Source organism: Coffea arabica, chromosome 2e, assembly GCF_036785885.1.
Source record: "Coffea arabica cultivar ET-39 chromosome 2e, Coffea Arabica ET-39 HiFi, whole genome shotgun sequence".
NCBI classification, from domain to species: Eukaryota; Viridiplantae; Streptophyta; class Magnoliopsida; order Gentianales; family Rubiaceae; genus Coffea; species Coffea arabica.
Genome location: NC_092313.1, coordinates 30,896,088 through 30,911,146, shown reverse-complemented (window position 1 = coordinate 30,911,146; position 15,059 = coordinate 30,896,088). Strand labels below are relative to the sequence as shown.

Here is a 15,059-nt window from a genome sequence, read left to right as displayed (position 1 = left end):
TAAACCTATTAAAATTCTAAATATGCTTGGTTTAAAATATGCCAACAAATCCCACAAACCACAACTATTGAAAGAACCTACACCCCAAGAATAGTAAAAGTAACGAATCAAATCAATATTCAACCATGTTCCGAATTAGTATTCCTGGCCAGCGATAACGAAGGCCAAAAGAGTTGAATTATTGAAGGAGAAAACCCTAGAACAGACTAAGAGAAAGCAGAAAATGAACGATTAATGCTAAGCTAGAAGAACAACTCTCTCATGCATTGAAGAATCACATCTTAAACCCCCAAATCTGAGAGAAGATGGCTTCCTATGGCCATTAATTTAAATCTAAAAGCCATCTCTCAAGGAAAGCCTTGTCTATTTTTCGATTTTCTCTATTCTGTACCAAAAGTATACTAATTGGAAAGGTTTGAAAGTTTGAAATATTTTGGAAAAAGACATTGAAGGGGGAATTTCCCTCTCTAGAAAGAGGTTGCTCTCAAGGAGACAGAAAATGATTCTGCATTTAATTTTTCAATGTCATGTTTTCAAGAAATTTAATTGTGTGTTTTATATCCCTGATTGCAGAATTTATACACACATTTTTCAAAATATTAAAAAAGGTACATAAAAACAAAATTTTAAATTATTTGTATAGAGATATACTATGATTAATCTTGTATACATTGATAATATATACACCATCATCATTTAGTGCATAACAACTAATTTAAATTTAAGTTTAAAATCTAAATTTTTGATAAGTGTCATGCATCTAACAATAATAGTGTATAACACTGTCAGTGTATATAAAATTAACTTCATATATTATATAATTATAATATGAGCTTTTATTTTTTTTAGTGGATACCAAAGTAAAACAATAAAACAATAGTCATATAAAGTTGCATTAATGGCAGCAAATACGTCAAAACCTGCAACGACTGCAATAGATGGGAGGATTTCATTCTAGTCTAAATAATCAACAAAGATAGAGCATACATAATGGTCCAAAAGATAGAGCATAAAATATTTTGCATTGAACCAGAAATGCTTGGCCCTTCTGCAGGCCCCTCGGCCTGCCAGTTTGTTCAATTGATTTGATTCTTTTCCTTGTATAGTTTTTAGAATTTCAATATGCTAACACTTGTGTCCAACAGGGCCAAATGTAAGTAAGTAAATATTTTATGATTACAAAGAAAAGTCTTTCAAATAAAACCAAAAAATCTTGCTAGTGACAATCTATTAAAACCAAAAACCACAACTATTGAAAGAACCTGCACCCCAAGAATAGCAAAAGTAACAAATCAAATCAATATTCAACTATGTTCCTAATTAGTACTCCTGGCCAGCGATAACGAAGGCCAAAGGAGTCGAATTATTGGAGAAGAAAACCCTAGAACAGACTAAGAGAAAGCAGAAAATGAACGATTAATGCTGAGCTAGAAGAACAACTCTCTCATGCATTGAAGAATCACATCTTAAACCCCCAAATCTGAGAGAAGATGGCTTCCTATGGCCATTAATTTAAATCTAAAAGCCATCTCTCAAGGAAAGTCTTGTCTGCTTTTGTTTTATTTTCTCTGTCCTGTACCAAAACTATACTAATTGGAAAGGTTTGAAAGTTTGCAATATTTTGGAAAAAGACATTGAAGGGGGAATTTCCCTCTCTAGACTAGAAAGAGTTTGCTCTCAAGGAGACAGAAAATGATTCTGCGTTTAATTTTTCAATGTCATGTTTTCAAGAAAGTTAATTAAGTGTTTATATTTCTGATTGCAAAATTTATACACACATTTTTTAAAATATTAAAAAAGGTATATATAAACAAATTTTTGAATTATTTGTATAGACATATACTAGGATTAATCTTGTATACGTTGATATATATACATCATCACCACTAGATGCAAAACAACTAATCTGAATTTAAATTTGAAATCTAAATTTTTGATAAGTGTCATGCATCTAACAATAATAATGTGTAACACTATCAGTGTATATAAAATTAACTCCATATACTATATAATTATAATATGAACTTTTATTTTTTTTAGTGAATACCAAAGTAAAACAATATTCAAATAAAATTGCTTTAATGGCAGCAAATACATCAAAACATGCAATGACTACAATAGATGGGAGGATTTCATTCTAGTCTAAATAATCAACAAAGATAGAGCATACATAATAGTCCAAAAGATAGAGCATAAAATATTTTGCATTGAACCAGAAATGCAATAGATGGGAGGATTTCATTCTAGTCTAAATAATCAACAAAGATAGAGCATACATAATAGTCCAAAAGATAGAGCATAAAATATTTTGCATTGAACCAGAAATGCTTGGCCCTTCTGCAGGCCCCTCGGCCTGCCGGTTTGTTCAATTGTTTTGATTTTTTTTCATTGTATGGTTTCTAGAATTTCAATATTCTAACACTTGTGTCCAACAGGGCCAAATGTAAGTAAGTAACTATTTTATGATTACCAAGAAAAGTCTTTCAAATAAAACCAAAAAAATCTTGCTAATGACATTCTATTAAAATCACCTCTTGCCTTAATTGACAAAGTTACTTATATAGCATTGAATAGAAACCAAACATCTATAATATACAAAGGGCCTGGGATTTTTGTGGTGAATCAACTATTAGTTATTGTCATTTCACTCGCTCTAGTGCAGCCATTGAGTGGATGATGTAAGTTTCCGTGTGCTTTTTTTCTTTTTCTTCTTCTGGTGGAAGTAGTCGTGAATGCATATTGATTTGGTTATGTATGGTAGACGTTGGATATATATATATATATATGTGTGTGTGTGTGAGAAACAAAAACTTTGGGAATGGAGCGCCTTTCAATGATGATTAGCTTGTTGTCGGCATACACAATTTTCCATCCATTTTCATACATAACTTCCTACATGATCGACAATTCTTATGCACCCTCTTAATTTTGCTATACCTGCAAAATTTTCAGATCAAATATTTTCAAGTTCAGAAAGCAGGAGTGCCTTAGAGATGGAAATCAAGAAAACCCAAATTCTTCTTCTTTCAGCTCTCTTGCTTTCGTCTTTGGTTCTCAAGACTCCTGGAAAGAGCTGCAGTGAAGCTGACTATCAATTTTTCAAAGCTAAATCGAAGCCTGTTTCCAACATTGATATATCCCACTTCACAGCATTTAAGAAGCCACCTGAGCCAATCCAAGAAGGGCTAAAGGAGAAAGATATCATTCACAAATTGCCCGGACAACCCGCGGTTAGTTTCAAACAATATGGTGGATATATCACCATCAATGCCACTGTTGGTCGTGCCCTTTATTATTACTTCACTGAAGCCCAGGATACCATGGTGGCTAAGGATTTGCCCCTTCTCCTTTGGCTTGCAGGAGGTACACACTATAGAAGACTTCGATCTTATTAGCCTCTTCTCCTGTCTGCTCAGCTGGAAACTATTTGTACTGGACCTGCCCAACAAGGGACGGATTCAAGACAGAAATTGAGAGAAATGCAGATACAGGGGAAATGAGAAGAGAGAGCAGGGGAAGACTAAGATAGTATAGACGGGAAATGAGAATTGTTACATCCAAAAACTACATCCCTTCTCTTCCTCCTCTGCTTTATACTAGTTTCTGGTATTCTAACAATATAACTAACGCATGCAATATGAAAGGACTCACATGCTCGATCAATTAACCGACACATGCAATCTGTTATTTGGAATATCTTCTACAACTAACTTCCTAACGTCAAATAACTAGACTCCAGCTCGGTCATTACAGTTGCCCTCCCTTCAAACAATCCTAGTCTCTAGGATTGAAGGATGGAAATTGGCTTTGTATAACAGTCAAGTCCTCCCAGGTAGCATCCTCCTCATTCATGTTCTTCCAACAAATTAAGACCTGCTCCACCTGCTGACCAGCCCTGTCTATCATTCTTCTGTCTAGAACCGCAGTGGGGGCAGTAGTGTAGAGCCCTTCCTCCGATATTTGTGGCAATTCATTGCTGATAGGAGCTCCCTTAGACGTTGGTTTCAAGAGTGAAACATGGAAAACAGGGTGAATAGCAGCACCCTGTGGAAGCTTGAGCCTATAAGCAACTGACCCAATCTTCTTTTCCACCTGATATGGGCCATAATACTTGGCTGCCAGCTTCAAGTTCCTCCTTAGTGCTACCGTAGTCTGCCTATACGGCTGCAGCTTGAGATACACCCAATCACCCTCAGCAAAGGACCTATCTATTCTGTGTTTGTCTGCAAACTGCTTCATTCGGTTCTGAGCCTGCAATAAATTTTCCCTGAGCAATGTATTCCAGTTTACCCTTTCCTTTATCCAATCCTCCACAGCAGCAACTGGAGTGTCACTTGAGTGCAAACTCAATTGGGATGGTTTGTAGCCATATAAAGCTTGGAACGGAGTCATCTGCAAACTGGAGTGGAAGTTAGTGTTGTACCACCATTCAGCTGCAGGTAAACACCTTTTCCAATGGCCTGGTTGCTGCAAGCACATAGCTCTTAAGTAAGTCTCTAGACACCTATTCACCCTCTCAGTTTGTCCATCAGACTGAGGGTGATAGGAAGAAGAGAAACTAAGTTCAGTCCCTACTTGCTTAAAAAGCTCTTGCCAGAATATACTAGTGAACACTTTGTCTCTATCAGATACAATCCCATTAGGCAGCCCATGTAACCTGAATATTTGGTCGAAGAATACCTGAGCCACACTCTTAGCAGTGTAGTGAGAAGTCATGGAGGTGAAGTGAGCATATTTTGTAAATCTGTCTACCACCACAAAAATGACATTATGACCATATGATTTGGGTAGTCCTTCAATAAAATCCATAGAAATTTCCTGCCATGCTTGCTCAGGAATTGACAATGGCTGCAACAACCCTGGGTAGGAGCAATGCTCCCCTTTACTCCTCTTGCAAATGTCACAAGCCTGTACGTAAGATTCCACATCCTTTTTCATGCCCGGCCAGTAGAAATAGTTCTTCATTCTCTGGTATGTTCCTTGGTTCCCCGAGTGCCCTCCAATTGCAGAATCATGCATGCAATTGATGAGCTGAGCCCTTAATTCTGAGTTACTCCCAATATACATTCTTCCCATATACCTGATAATCCCTTGATGGTATGTGTAATCGTGCACACTAGATTTGTCTACCGCTAGTGCAGTCAGTAGTTCCTTGGCCTTCTCATCCCCATTATAACTGCTAGAGACCCTTGCTAACCATAATGGCTTTGCTGTGGTAATGGCATGGACCTGCACCTCCTCACCACCTGACCCTTCATCCCTTCCTTCCATCCTTCTAGATAGAGCATCAGCCACCAAGTTATCCTTACCCCTTTTATATTGGATCTCATAATCTAGTCCCATCAGCTTTGCTAACCATTTTGGCTGGAGAGGTGTAGTGATTTTTTGTTCCAGTAAGTATTTCAAACTTTCATGATCAGTTTTGATTATGAAGTGAGTTCCTAGCAAGTAGTGTCTCCATTTCCCTACTGCAGTAATCAATGACAATAATTCCTTTTCATATATGGACAGTGTTTGATTTTTGGGTCCAAGTGCCTGACTCATGAAAGCAATAGGCCTACCTTGCTGCATCAAAACTGCTCCAATGGTCTTTTGGCTAGCATCGGTTTCCAATACAAATGTTCCAAGGAAATCAGGAAGTGCTAGTACAGGAGCTTGAGTCATAGCATGTTTGAGTTCTTGGAAAGCTTGCTCAGCTTGTTCATCCCACCCGAAACCATCCTTCTTTAGCAGATTAGTTAAAGGTTTAGCGATCTTCCCATATCCCTTCACAAATCTCCTGTAGTATCCTGTCAGTCCCAAAAAACCCCTTAAACCTTTAACAGTGGTAGGAGATGGCCAGGACAGCATAGCTTCCACTTTTGCAGGATCAGCAGAGACTCCCTCACCAGTAACTATATGCCCCAAGTACTCTACTCTATCTTGCCCAAATGAACACTTAGACATTTTTGCATATAATGAGTGATTTCTGAGGGTGTCAAGAACAAGGGAGAGGTGTTTGAGATGGGAGTCAAAATCGGGGCTGTAAACTAGAATGTCATCAAAGAACACTAGCACAAATTTTCGAATAAAAGGTTCAAATACCGAGTTCATTAGAGCCTGGAAAGTTGCTGGTGCATTAGTGAGGCCAAATGGCATCACTAAGTATTCATAGAGGCCAGAGTGGGTTCTGAAAGCTGTTTTTTGGATATCAGATGGGTGCATTCTTATCTGATGGTACCCTGACCTCAAATCAATTTTTGAAAAAATTTTGGCACCCTGCAGTTCATCTAGGAGGTCATCAATGATTGGGATGGGAAACTTGTCTTTGATAGTGAGGCTGTTAAGTTGTCTATAGTCAATGCATAACCTCCAAGTGCCATCCTTCTTTTTAACTATTAAGGCTGGGGATGCAAAAGGACTATGGCTGGTTTGGATGATACCAGTGGCCAACATTTCCTTGACTTGCCTTTCTATTTCTGTTTTTTGCCTGTGGGGGTACCTATAGGGTCTAATCTTGAAAGGTTTAGCATCAGGTTTCAAAGGTATTTGGTGATTGAGGCTACGGTTGGGGGGTAAAGTTGTAGGTGCAGCAAATATGTCATCATATTGAGCAAGTAATTGAGTGAGTGTTTTGGGCACAGTAGTTACCTGTGAGTTTTGTACTCGTATCATGCAAGAGTGTTGCAAGGCTGTTCTGATTTTGTTTCTGCAATACTTCTGGGCTGATACTCCTTGCTTCATCAACACCTTGGCAGAGTGGGAATCCCCTTGTAGTAACACCATTTCACCCTCCTTCTCAAATGATAATGACAACTTTTGAAAGTCAAAAGTCATGGGGCTATAACACTTCATCCAGTCAACCCCCAAAATCAGGTCGTACGGTTCCAAGTCTAGTACATACACATTGTGAGTAAAATGATGGCCTTGCATCATCCACTTCATACCAGGAATCCATTGCTCACAAACTAATTCTTTCCCATCAGCAATTCTGACTTTAAAAGGTTTATGATTCTTAACAGCTTCAGGGTAGAGTTGAGCAATAGTTGGCTTTATGAAGCAGTTGGTGCTACCTCCATCCAGCAGGATTGACACCTCTTGATCACCATAATCTCCCAACATCTTAATGGTACTGGAAGACAATTGGCCAGAAACTGAGTGGAGGGATAGTGTAATATCCCTGCCATACTTGTTGCCTTGATACTCAATGACCTCATCCTCTTCATCTACTACTTCCTCTACTTGAGCCTCGCCCTCATCTGCTAGCAGCAAATGAATTCCCTTATTCCTGCAAACATGCCCAGGGGAGAACTTCTCTCCACATTTGAAACATAAACTGTGATCCTTCCTGTACTGGAACTCAGTGGGGGTAATCCTCCTAGAGCCTTGGGGAGTAGTTTTGTTGTTGCTGCTATCAAACATCTGATGTGCAGGCTTCTTCTGTATTGTCTCCGTAACCTGAGTTAGTTTTGTAGCCATCCTAGATTGCTTAGCCATAACCTGTAAGTAATGCTCCTGCCATCTCGCCTTCTCAAATGCTGATTGCAAGGTCGCAGGTTTGTGGATCTTGACCACAGACTTAATCTCCTCCTTTAGGCCACTTAGGAAACTGGAGATGTAATATGATTCAGTAAGACCAGGGACCTTGAGCATCACGGCAGCTCGCAGCTCTTCAAACCATTCTTGGTAGTGAATTACTGTGGAAGTTTGATGAAGCTTGTTAAACTCCTCTATAACGTCATCCTCCCCTAAATTCCCAAATCGACTACAAAACTCTTGGCTGAATCTATCCCATCGTAACTCCCCCTTGTCCATCTTGAAACCTTGATACCAAATACTAGCTTTCCCATCCAGATGCAATTCCACTAAATCCATATGCTGCGAATCAGGAATGCGACATAAACGGAAAAACTTCTCACATCTCCTGACCCATTCTCTGGGGTTAGAGCCATCAAATTTGGGAAATTCCACCTTAGGAGTCCCTACAGGTAGGAAATTCCTCTCTCCTTGATTGGATAGCCCCAACTCCAAGTTTCTCTGAGGCCTTTGGACAGGTTGCCTCTCCGTATTGTCTGGTGAAATTCCTAAGATCCCTCGGTCGCTTTGCAAGCTTCTCACAAAAGCGGTGTATTGAGCATTCATGGAAACCATGAAATTTTTCATCTCAGCTGAGTTCGCTTCCAAGAGTGCCTTCATATCAGAGTGATTTGTTGCCAATTTCTCTTCCAGTGCTAGTCGTTCAGCTGCATTGGCTTCAAGGATGCCCTGGATCCGAGAATCCTGCTTCCTCAGTTGTTCCTCGAAGCCTTTCATTCTGGTGCCCTCCGCCATAGTCAGCTACAGATTCGGTAGCTGAGCTTGCAGATCCAAGGACCGCAAGCGTCTGATACCAATTGTACTGGACCTGCCCAACAAGGGACGGATTCAAGACAGAAATTGAGAGAAATGCAGATACAGGGGAAATGAGAAGAGAGAGCAGGGGAAGACTAAGATAGTATAGACGGGAAATGAGAATTGTTACATCCAAAAACTACATCCCTTCTCTTCCTCCTCTGCTTTATACTAGTTTCTGGTATTCTAACAATATAACTAACGCATGCAATATGAAAGGACTCACATGCTCGATCAATTAACCGACACATGCAATCTGTTATTTGGAATATCTTCTACAACTAACTTCCTAACGTCAAATAACTAGACTCCAGCTCGGTCATTACACTATTAATGCGAGTAAATATGATACCATGTTTCTAGGGGACGGAAACAAAACGAAAGAAAGGATACTATGTAGAAAAGAAAGATAAGGAGAGGGTATACTAAAAGTGGCTTTGGTGCATGTGTTTTGATTGGATTAGATATGGGCAAAAAAAAAAAAAAAAAGGAAAAGAAACAGTAACATGATGTCCAAAGAAAGGAAGGATAAATAAGCAAAGAAAAATGTTATATGTAAAATAGGCAAATAAAATTACTTTAGCTCTTTGGTCTTTTTCTAACTGGTGCCCCATCATATGCAAATCAGGTGAGTAAAAGTAATTTAATTTTGTTGGGTTTTTCAAAGTAGTGTCTATTATTGTATATTACATCACATAAATCACATCAAACTAAATCATACAGATTTACATAATAACAATTAGTCTTCCCTTGCATTTAAATTAATAAGAATTTTTCTATTAGGTGCCCAATTAACACTCACTAACATATTGAAATTCCACCATGTATATTAAACGAATATGATTTTACTTTATTTTTCTAAACTATTAAACTGTACTCAACTTAATGAGGTTGCTTTAATCTAGTGGTTAAAAATCTAAGACTTGAAACTCTTTAATTCAATCTCCCCCGAGCCCCATCTAATGAGTGCCCATTGGTTCATTTAAAATAGTGTTTTATCCATCTATTTAAAAACCAAATTTTAAAAAAAAAAAAGGAAAGTCCAACAGCTACTTTTCCCTCCTAATTCATTCCTTTTTCCCCTCAAAAAATCTACCAAAGCAAATCCTTCATATTCCCCTCTACTTTCCCTCTCGTTCCCTCAAACGATGCCCATATGTAAATGCACATTTGATTTTGTTATTTGCTTTTTCTTTGTTATAGACACTGTCTAAGTCTTTCTACTAGAGTTCGTGATTCATATGCCAATTGACATATAAAATGCGTATGAAAAATATTAAGATACTATTTCATGTGCTTTAGTACGACCTCTACCAACTCCATTTAAGTATCAAATCAGTTTCTTGATTAATCTAATTATCTATTTCAGGGTAATCAATCAGTTATGAATAGATGTTAACAAAGTATCTAGATTCTACTTTGACCAAAAAAAAAAAAAAAAAAAAGTATCTAGATTCTACAACCAAATTATGACTAGTTCATTTCCTGTTATGAGGCATAGATCTCGTCATTCTTTAATAAGACCCCATAGAAATTACATCATTGTCAAGAGCCTTTTCTTTCTTCTTTTTTGCTTTTTTCTTATATAAGTAATCACAATCACAAGTAGTAAACCAAACGAGCAAAGTACCCAAGAACTCCTTAAATTAGTTTGTGTTATCTCACTGACACTTGATTATCTACGTGAAAACCTTCTGAATTTGCCAGCGTTCAAAGATCACCCATAAGTAGGGTCTAAGGTGTCAAACTTTTTTTTTTTTTTAAAAAAAGGGATAAATCGGGGAGACGATATGTATGTATGTACACTTTAGATAACAAAGTGGGCTGAGTGCGTCAAATCTTAAACTCACTTTAGAAGTTCATATCTTGCTCAGGATTCCAATTCAATCAAATTCAAGAGAAATAACAACATATTGACCCAAAAGGGGGAAAAATTAAGTTATTGTGTTTTCTAATAAATATTATAAACACATTAAATTAATATACATGCTCATTCTTGTCCCTCTAAAACTTGAGCATGTGATTCAATAAATAGTTAAACAGCTCACTTGACTTCTTCTTGTTAGCAGGATGTGTAGAATATTCAATTCAGCATGGCATTTTATATGTGGCATGTTCAATTCAATTTGGCATTTTCCCAATTTGTCACTTTCGAAACAGGTCCTGGTTGTTCTTCACTTGGCATTGGAGCAATGCAAGAACTTGGACCATTCAGGGTTGGGAGCGATGGCAAAACACTGTACAAGAATCAATATGCCTGGAATCATGGTACTAGCAAATAAATGTCTTCCTTTGCCTTTTAAATCAATGATATCGATATTCAGGTACTTGATAAATTTCCAATTAATTTGTTCTCCCAACAGTTGCGAATGTTCTGTTCCTGGAATCTCCAGCAGGGGTTGGATTTTCATACTCCAACACAACGTCAGATTTTATGAAGGTTGGGGATAGAAAAACTGCTGCGGACAATTACATTTTCATATTAAATTGGCTTGAGAGGTTTCCCGAGTACAAAAATAGAGATTTTTACATTGCTGGAGAGAGCTATGCTGGTCATTATGTACCTCAGTTAGCACATAATATTGTTTACCACAACAAGAAGGCCAACAGGACAATCATTAACCTGAAAGGAATTCTGGTATATATATCTCTCTACTAGAATAGTTGTTTATCATTGACTAATGCCGTAAATTACTTGTTACCCCCTATGATTTTACATAATGCTAGGCAACCCACCCAAAGGTTTTAAAATAGCCACATTATCCCCCTTTGGTTTTATGTAAAGTAAAAAATTAACGGAATGCATAATCAGTTATAACGTTTATACCAAACGTGCTCTAAAAGCGTGTATGATATAATTTTAATATTCACATAATCGCTTTATGATTCGTGTAAATCTACTTTATCCCGTCCCTAATTTTTGCATTTATTCATATAATCTTCCTATACATATATATATATATATATATATGTATATATATATTTATACAAGGTGGTTAAATGGTCGATTACTTAACATTTAAGTAAGGGCACTATTAATATTTCAACTAATGACGTTACATAAGTTATTTTTTATCACATTTCCGCTATACATAAAACCATATCCTGGTGAAGTGAACATTTTGAAACGTTAAGGGGATCATGCGGCAATAAATAAAATCATAGTGGGATTATATGTAATTTACCCTTTTTTTAATTTTACTATATATTTCATATCGCCGATATTGACATTGAAAGAGCTACAAAATGTAAAACTATGTTAACGTTGCCTACGGAACTGTAATAAAGTTACTCTTTTGTGCCAAATTGCAGGTTGGAAATGCACTCATCAACGACGAGACAGATACTTTAGGCCTGATTGATTACTTTGCAAGCCACGCTTTGATTTCCTCTGAATCTTCAAGAAAACTACACAATTGTAATTTCTCATCGAATGCCGAGAAATCTGATGAGTGCAATGATATCGTAAAAAAGCTTAAAAATATTGCAGGAGATATTAATATCTACAGTATCTATTATCCTCTGTGCTTGGATGGCAACTTGACCAGCATCCCTAAGAGGTTTTCGGTAAGTTTTCCTTTGCATTTGGTATTTGCAGATTCGATACTTCTTTTGACATTTTTCTAGGTTATTCAACTATAATATAAAGAGTAAATCTTATATGTATTAAAAATATATACATCACTATTATTGAATGTATGATACATATTCAAAATTTGAATTTTAAGTTCAAATTTAATTTAGTTATCATTTATCCAATAACGCTGATAATACTATATACACTATTAGTGTATCAAAGATTAATCCTAATATGAAATGCAACTCTCTGGGGAATTTACTCTATTGCTTTCATTGTACCAAACGTTGGGTTTATTGTTATCCAAAACTCAAATCTAATTACCATAGCAATTTTTTGGTAAACTATAAAAAATGCCCTCCTCAGGCCAAAAAATACATTATCGCAAATTGACTCGAGATGGATAGTTTTATCATTTTCTCATGACAAAAAGCTTCTGTTGTGGCAATATATATCATTTACCCAGAAACTGTCCTCTCCAGCACAATTCAGTTCTTAAAAGTTTTCATGCTTTTAAAACTTGAGGATATTTGATCTTGATTTCTCACCATTTTTGTCGGTGGATGGTTCTTAGCCTAGTAGGACGTGTAATTAATTATTAAGTAATCATGAATTCCCTTTCCCAGAAACCAGAAAAAGCAAAAGGAAAACTTTTAGTGGCTTTTCGAAATATTGCTCTTAATTTACGGAGAAAGTGAGAACACAAAAAATCGTTTCCTAAAATATTCCAATATCTCCTAATTTTGGTATCATGGCATGTAGATAATGGAGTTCGATCCATGCACTGTGTATTATGTTTATTCGTACTTGAACCTTCCTGAAGTTCAAGAAGCAATCCATGCTAATGTCACCAAATTATATTATGATTGGCAACCATGCAGGTTTTCGCTCTCCCCTCTCTTTTTAGAATTTTTTTGACTTAGGTTTCTTATTACAGAAAATTTGCAGTATTCCTATATTTTGTACTAAATGAACTGATAAAAGAAAAAATTTTGCAGTGAAGTTCTCAAACACTGGGAAGATAGGTCATCAACGGTTCTTCCATTGATTCAAGAGTTGATGGAGAATGGAGTTCGTGTGTGGATATTTAGGTAATTTGGTCATCATTCTATCACTATAATCTGCCCATTCTGAAAAGAGCATTTTGTAAATTAGGAAACGAATAGAATGAAAACAATATGAAAAATGAAGAGGGGGCAGATAAAAAGTTTGTGTGTTTTTTTAATTATAATAAAAAACCATGAAAAGTTTGACCTGACCAAATCATATATCAACAGTCAAAATCATGCACGGATAAATACTAAATTGGACACATGAGTTGGAGCTTTCTGGTAAAAACTTCTGTAATCCACAGGATAACAATTAACAAAAATATGACCTTTTACTTAGAGCGTAGTATGACTGTTATTGAGCCAGGGAGGGATGGGATGGATAACATACGGGTAGGGACTATAAGCAAGAGATTTCGAATTCTATACCTCTTACTTACGTTAAGGCAGAAAAAAGTGAGAGAGAGACTTATAATTCTCCTAATGGAGCCACACAGACTTGAGCCCCTCAAGTTTACTAAATTTGTATTTAACCTTGAAATTTCTTTAGGTTTTCTTTTTTGCTCTATATTTGTTCTTTCCCGGTCCATCCCCGAGGAAAATTTTTGTAGAACTCTTCTTCCATCCACTTTACCACTCTAAATTTTTTTCACGCCATATTGACATTATAACCCCCTTAAATTTACATTGCACCCTTACCTTTAATAATGATTATCTTTAGAAAAAAAAAGGGGTCAGACATATTCCAAATTGAACATAGATATCACTTTATGAAGTAATCGTTCTCAAATCCTGACTTTGCCACTGCCCTCCGTAAACTATTGGTCCTTTTTCGTCTTCGTTTTGAGTTTAAAAGGTTTAGCTTCTTCTTCTTGGTACAGTTTCATAAAATTGGTGTTGCGTTTTATCCACAGTGGTGATGTCGATGGAAGGATGCCAGTTACCAGTACACAATATTCCATAGAGGTGATGAATGTTACAACTTTAAATCCCTGGCACGCTTGGTATCGAGATGGGGAGGTTAGTATTTTAACATTCTACAAATACTCGAGTAAATTGGTTTTGATTTCCTGAGATCCAAGTAATAAGAATCTTAATTCTTAAATTGTAATAGCAATACTCTTGACTTATCAACAGATCTAATGATTTATGCTTCTGATTTCGATAATCAGGTTGGTGGATATGTTCAAGAGTATAAAGATAATTTGACTTTTGTAACAGTTAGAGATGCTGGTCATGAAGTGCCAAGTTACAAACCTGATCGAGCACTGTCACTTGTTTCACACTTTATTGCTGGGACTCCTCTCCCTAAACAATAAATATACAGATAGATACTAGATTGTCACTGAATCACCTTCTTAGGATTCATTGACTTAGTATGTTTCCTTTATACTGTCAAGCAGAAGTAGAAGGTCACTTCAGTGAGTTTTGGGTTCATCTAGAATTCCTCGATGAATTGCTATTTGGATAGACAAACTTTTTCTTTTTTCTTTTTCAATAACGAAGGAATAGTATTAGGATTAATTTTTCGTGCACTGTCAATGTATACATTGACGTGATTAGATAAGTGTCATATTACCTGAATTTGAATTTAAATATCAAATTTTGTATATGTGGCATGCATCTAAATTTGTTAGTGCATCCACTGTCAGCATAAAAGATTTGCCCATATTATTACTCGATTTGCCCATATTATTACTTAATTTGCCGGACAGATTTTTAAGATTTAGCAATAGCAGTTTAATCACCATAATGCACGGTAAATTTATAGGTAGTTTTGTTTGGAAAGATTCTAATGCCCCTTTTAGATATCATATCTTAACTTAAATTCACCGTTAGATGGTGGAATAAGTGTTATTGACTCTGTGATTGGAAGAACTACAAAACTTCAAAGTATAAACCATTATTATTATTGAGAAATATATATTGCGGGAATGATACCTTAAAGAGACTATAGAATTTTCCTTTTGGTATTATCTACTTCACTAGAGTGAGAAAGACAAGCCACCAAATATTCTGTCTCCATATCATTTTGTTTTCTTTTACCTAAATGTAATATTTGT

General features: G+C 36.4%; 1 protein-coding gene across 2 annotated transcripts; it reads left to right on the top strand.

Annotated features, from left to right (window-relative positions):
* Positions 1-2,558: 2,558 nt before the first annotated feature.
* LOC113728945 (serine carboxypeptidase-like 40) lies at positions 2,559-14,346 on the top strand. 2 transcript variants are annotated; one of them, XM_072080322.1, is made up of 9 exons: positions 2,559-2,678; positions 2,953-3,363; positions 10,531-10,638; positions 10,734-11,008; positions 11,683-11,937; positions 12,710-12,828; positions 12,946-13,038; positions 13,911-14,016; positions 14,169-14,346. In XM_072080322.1, exons 2-9 carry the CDS (start codon positions 2,994-2,996, stop codon positions 14,313-14,315), a joined length of 1,473 nt encoding a protein of 490 aa, XP_071936423.1. In that variant the 5' UTR covers positions 2,559-2,678; positions 2,953-2,993; the 3' UTR covers positions 14,316-14,346. The 2 variants fall into 2 exon arrangements, with proteins under 2 accessions (XP_071936423.1, XP_027109094.2); XM_027253293.2 differs by lacking the exon at positions 2,559-2,678 and having other exon boundaries at positions 2,732-3,363.
* Positions 14,347-15,059: the final 713 nt, after the last annotated feature.

Bases quoted from the DNA above. Each gene is read 5' to 3' on its own strand.
- LOC113728945 (XM_027253293.2), top strand. From the start codon at position 2,913: ATGCACCCTCTTAATTTTGCTATACCTGCAAAATTTTCAGATCAAATA. The intron at 11,009-11,682 runs GTATATATATCT...GCCAAATTGCAG, and splicing joins TTAACCTGAAAGGAATTCTG to GTTGGAAATGCACTCATCAA. The intron at 13,039-13,910 runs GTAATTTGGTCA...TTTTATCCACAG, and splicing joins GTTCGTGTGTGGATATTTAG to TGGTGATGTCGATGGAAGGA.